Source organism: Labrus bergylta, chromosome 17 (genome assembly GCF_963930695.1).
Source record: "Labrus bergylta chromosome 17, fLabBer1.1, whole genome shotgun sequence".
In the NCBI taxonomy this organism is placed as follows: domain Eukaryota; kingdom Metazoa; phylum Chordata; class Actinopteri; order Labriformes; family Labridae; genus Labrus; species Labrus bergylta.
The window spans coordinates 26911886-26916885 of NC_089211.1; the positions used below are offsets into that span (position 1 = coordinate 26911886).

A 5000-nucleotide genomic window follows, 5' to 3' on the forward strand; every position below is an offset into this window, starting at 1 on the left:
ATGCCCGGCTCTGATTCCACGCCGTCTTCACTTCACAAACCGCCTGAGAATGAATCCAATCAGGACGCTCAACCTCCTGACCCCAGTGTCCAAAAAACAGACTCCTCCCCCTCAATCCCCCCTAACGACGGCCAAATCCTCTCTGCTGTTCCCCTCAAAGGCTCCCGCTCGCATTACAACCAAAGGGGGGACTCGCTCGCTGACAACTGCTCCAGCTCTGGCTCGGACACAGAGATGGAAGTCGGCGAGGAGGGGGATCTAAGAAATGAAAGCAAAGAAGAGACAAGCAAGGGAGACGAGAAGACTGTGGGAGCGCCCCAAAGCAAAGGGTTCAGGGTTCAGGTGCTGAACCTGGCCCACAGGTACAAAAACACAATGACCACGTCGTCTGGTACCAAAACTGGTACCGGAGGAAACGCCCACCAAACAGGGCACGCCCATGTCCCGCCGCAAGGCCATGATGAACCGGGAGAAGAAGCTCACCTTCGTCTTGGCCGTGGTCATGGGGTGTTTGTGATCTGCTGGTTCCCCTTCTTCTTCACTTACTCTCTTCAGGCCGTGTGCCCCGAGACCTGCTCCATCCCCAACCCCCTTGTTTAATTTCTTCTTCTGGATCGGCTACTGCAACTCCTGCCTCAACCCGCTCATCTACACGGTGTTCAACAATGACTTCAGGAAGGCCTTCAAGAGGATACTGTGCAGGGACACTAAGGGGACGTTCTTCTAGAAGGGAGTACTGCTGGGGGGACAGAAAGACTGCTGACCAGAAGACAAACAAACTCTTTCTTTCTTTGTGTATTCGACCAGGATTGACCTTCTTCAGCAGCCACATAAACACTCGAACATTAAGGAGGAAATTACATCCCATTTTCTCCCCTCTTGTTTGTCTGAATGCTGTCGGCTGAGTCAGAGGAAGATTTCAGAAAACCCCGGTCAAGTGGCTGAATCAATTATCTTTAATGTTATTTAAGAATGTGGTGTAATTGTATTCAATGACTCTGAAGAAGAGTGATCTGATTATATTTTCAAACGGAAGTCAGGATCTGTGTTACAGGGGTCTGTGTTTAGTAATTTAAAGTACAAATAGGACAATGACAGTGATGCGTCGTCGTGTGTGTGTGTGTGTGTGTGTGTGTGTGTGTGTGTGTGTGTGTGTGTGTGCATGGGAGACGAGGAGCGTTGCCTTAGGGTCTAACTGGAAGAGAACAAATATCACTAAGTGTCCTTTATTGGAGATAAAATGGGCACTCAAAGAACACAAGATCAGGGAAAATGTGAGCATCCTCCCCCTGTGCCTCGACTTCTTCCTCTCTCTGTTCTGCTTCTTTCTTCGTGTAGTGGTAACCTGGGACGTGTAAATGATGACGGATGGCGTTTCTTCTTCTCCTCTGAGTATTCCCTTGTCTCTGTGAACGCTGGATGTTACACCTCGCGTTGGGGATTTCTCATTAAAGGTTGAAGCTAGGAGGCTCGTAGAAGAAGAAAAAAAACTAGATCAGGAGCGGTGAGAATCAGAAGGCTGCATGAAAGATGTTGTTCCCTCCTCCCCCCCTGCCCACCCCCCCCCACGCTCCCTTTACCCTTCCTTCAGCTTTGATCATTTTTCCTCCTCTAAACTAAGAATGACTTGGCGCTTCTCTGCTCTGGTTTCAGCTGAAGGTGTCTTTTAATTGAGGTAATTTGCAATATTTAAAGAACATGAAGGACAGTGAGGCCGGGGGCCCTTCTCGCTGTGCTCACTGCCAAAGCAATACAGACTGAATCTGAACTGTGTGCTGACCCCGACCACGAGCAGAATCCCAGATGAAGACGCTCCTCCTCTCTCTGGACCGATCGAGCTGCTGGGTGTGTGAATACTGAATGTGTGTATGGCTGAGTTTGCAGCGGCATGTTTTAAAAAAAATGCACTTCTTATCTTTCAAACAGAACTTTACACGCTGTGAGATAACCCTGATGGTGGAATCTGCTGCTGTACAGTAAGAGCTTAAACATGTAAAAGTAGTCTTGCTTGTTGCTTTAAAGTCCAGATGAAATTAAATTTGCATGTTTTTTTTTTTCTGCAAAGATGTCGTCCAATGGTTAAGTGAACCGGACTCTGTTTGAATGACGTGCAGGACTAAAGCTGAGTTTGAACAAAAGTGATTTTTTTTTTGCAAAGATTCAAATAAATGAATGAAGGAATAAATAAATACTTTCAGAGGATGACTCTGATCGTGTGCAACGTGTGAACATGCAAGAGCCAGAAAGTTGCATGAAGCGTATTGTATTCACATCAGAAAATGTAACCCTGCTCTGTTTTTCTGAACTAATGAGGTTCCTCAAAATCCCACCTGAAGCTCTCATTTAGGCCGGATACTCACGGGTCGACTTCAGGCCGGAGTTTGGTCTCACACCATCGATTGAGGGGGCGTGGCCTGATTTGAAGAGTGTTGCAAACAAATATTTGTCCCTAAGGGCGCGGTCACACTGGCCATCCGTACCGTGCCCAAGCACGCTTCAACCCTAAAGTCCAGTTCGTTTGACCAGTGTGACCGCTCTGCGCCGTGCTTCATGCACGAGCACGAACACACGGGTAAACAACGCTGACAGCCTTCATTGTGTTTGTATCTGACATGACTCAGTATAAGACACAAAGTAGCTCTCATGTTCTCTGTGTTGTTCTCCAATGTGCGGCCGCGGACTCGACTGCGCGTCCCTTTTTCTCTCTCTCTCTGTCTCTATCTCTCTCACTCTCTCTCTCTGCTTCATATAAAGGGTTAAATAAAGGACTTGGTGAGACTGTATATAAGTCCGAGGAGGAGGAGGGGGGGGGGGGGGGTTGAGCGGGAGCACTTACAGAATTTAATACGATCAGACAATTTCCAGTCGCTGCTTTCTGTCAGAGAGTTTCAGACAAATGATCTCTGTCTGCTCCAGAAGACAAAATAAACCGACAGAGGTTTTAAAATAGTTACAAAGGCTGCCGAGTACAAGGATGAACTAAAAAATGGCCACGCCTCCTGGAACCCAACAAACACATCTGGTGCAGCCAAAGTTATAATTAACCGATGACTCATTAGCTCGTGCAGAGAGAGAACGGCTGGAAGCTGTCAGAGCTGCCAAAAACAGAACATGTTACAAGCCGAGAGACACGTTTTGATTTAAATGTTCTGAAAGGTGTCAGAGCGTTCCAGCTCCTGACTCCTCCCACTGTCCTCCAGGAGCTAAATACACTTCTTTTAGTTATTTAAGGATTAAAGATTTTCACATTTTGATGACTAAAATTACTTTATGCAAAAAATAGTCAAAATACAAGAATGAATGGAATAAAAATAACTGACACCGACCTTTTTCTGATATAGAAACACGTGATGTGTTTAAAGGAGCAGTATGTAACTCTGACTCCTAGTGTTTAAAATGTGTACTGCAGTCTAAATTCTAAACATCATAGAGAGCTGTCTCCCCCCTCCTCTCTAGAGTGGATGCTCACTCAGGTCACCATGTGGTGGACTCTGAAGCTTCAGTGTTTATCCAGCTCTGCATGGGTCTGTAAACCTTTCTGTGTTCTAACCTCTCTCCATTTTTCAAAAGCATCTCCAATATTGATCCTAGTTTGAGCACGTTTCTGCTCGTGGAGCTTATTAGAAACATGCAGAGGCTTTTTAGGTCGGGTACAATCACTTCTATCTGAACCACTTCTCTTGACCGCTTCCATCACTGCAACACCTGTTGACCTGATAACTGCTCTCATATCTGACAAACCGAGGGGGCGTCCAAAACGGCCGTGTGGGGGGGGGGTGGCCATCCTCCCTGTTGGAAGTTATTGATCTATTAGATCGACTTTGAAACGACTGTTTGAGGGAGCAGAGGTTACAGAAATAATTAATAAGACATGGTTCCTGGTTGATTCTCTGGAAGGACAGGAAGTAGAATCCTGTGAGTCTTTTACGCCGTATCTGTGGCGTGAGTGACCACTTTGAAATGTTTACTGCACGCTGCACCACACCCACTGTAACTGCAACAAACAACAGAACAACACAATCAGGCCTCCTTCTGGAAATACCAGAGAAGCCAGCACTTCAACATGTTTCCTTAATGTCTGATCAGATACTAAGATACCTTTATCAGCTCACTGATTGGTCCTTTAATTGTCAGATGCTTTTTGTCCAGGTGTATTGAAACTGCTCGTTTATATTTGTTTTAAATATTTCTTGCAGCAGAACATCGTTTGTTTTTGACGTCTCTGATCCGACCTCATCGCTCCTCACTGTCATCAGTGACCAGCTGCTGCATGTTCCACACTAACACGCCATCGCCGTGTCTCCCGTGTGTGCGTATCACAGCGACCTCCTGATCACACGGGAGGCAGAGCGCCGTGAATTATTCAGACGGATTACGTATTGATGCTGCTCGCTCATAAACTTTGCAAAGCGTGAACGCAGCATTATTTAAAACCGTCCACCAACACGTCAACGAGGATCAAACACATCATCGTTTACCTGAAGGAGTACATTTCTGTTTTTCTCTGAATATTTATTTGTGTATTCAGCTGTTGCCATGACGACAGGTGTCAGAGTTACTTATGCTAAGCTAAGCTACGCCCTGAGGTTGTTCCTGACGCACACGTTACCATGTTGACTTCACTGACTCCTTCAGAGGGTGCGTTTATGATTCTTTAACGGGTTCTCTGGCGTGACACACGGCGAGCTGACCCCGCACGGCGTCAGAGACACAAACAGCTGACGATGATCTTCGGCCTTTTCGGTTATTTTCTCAGCGTTGTTTTTCCGTCTCTTGTTGTTTTTCCGTCCTTCGCTGCCTGTGGCGCTTTTATGGCGGCGACTCCTCCTGAGATTCACGCTCATGGAGCCTCTGTGACATCATATGGTTCCTAGGTTCCTGTTTTGATGATGTCATCTCTGTTGGGCAGAAAATGTAGTTTTCCTGAACGCTAACCGCACCGCGTGATGCTAACACAAAGCTACCAGTGGCGTTCCTGCCCAACGCTGCAAACATGCCGG

At 46.6% G+C, this 5000-nt stretch overlaps 1 protein-coding gene across 1 annotated transcript; it reads left to right on the top strand.

Moving 5' to 3' along the window:
- LOC136183220 (alpha-2B adrenergic receptor-like) lies at window positions 1-2211 on the top strand (the record flags this gene model as incomplete). Its single annotated transcript, XM_065965905.1, is given in 2 exon segments — window positions 1-1504; window positions 1654-2211. A coding segment is annotated over 1 exon segment (600 nt), but the record flags the coding sequence as incomplete, so codon positions are not given.
- Between the last annotated feature and the right edge of the window lie 2789 nt (window positions 2212-5000).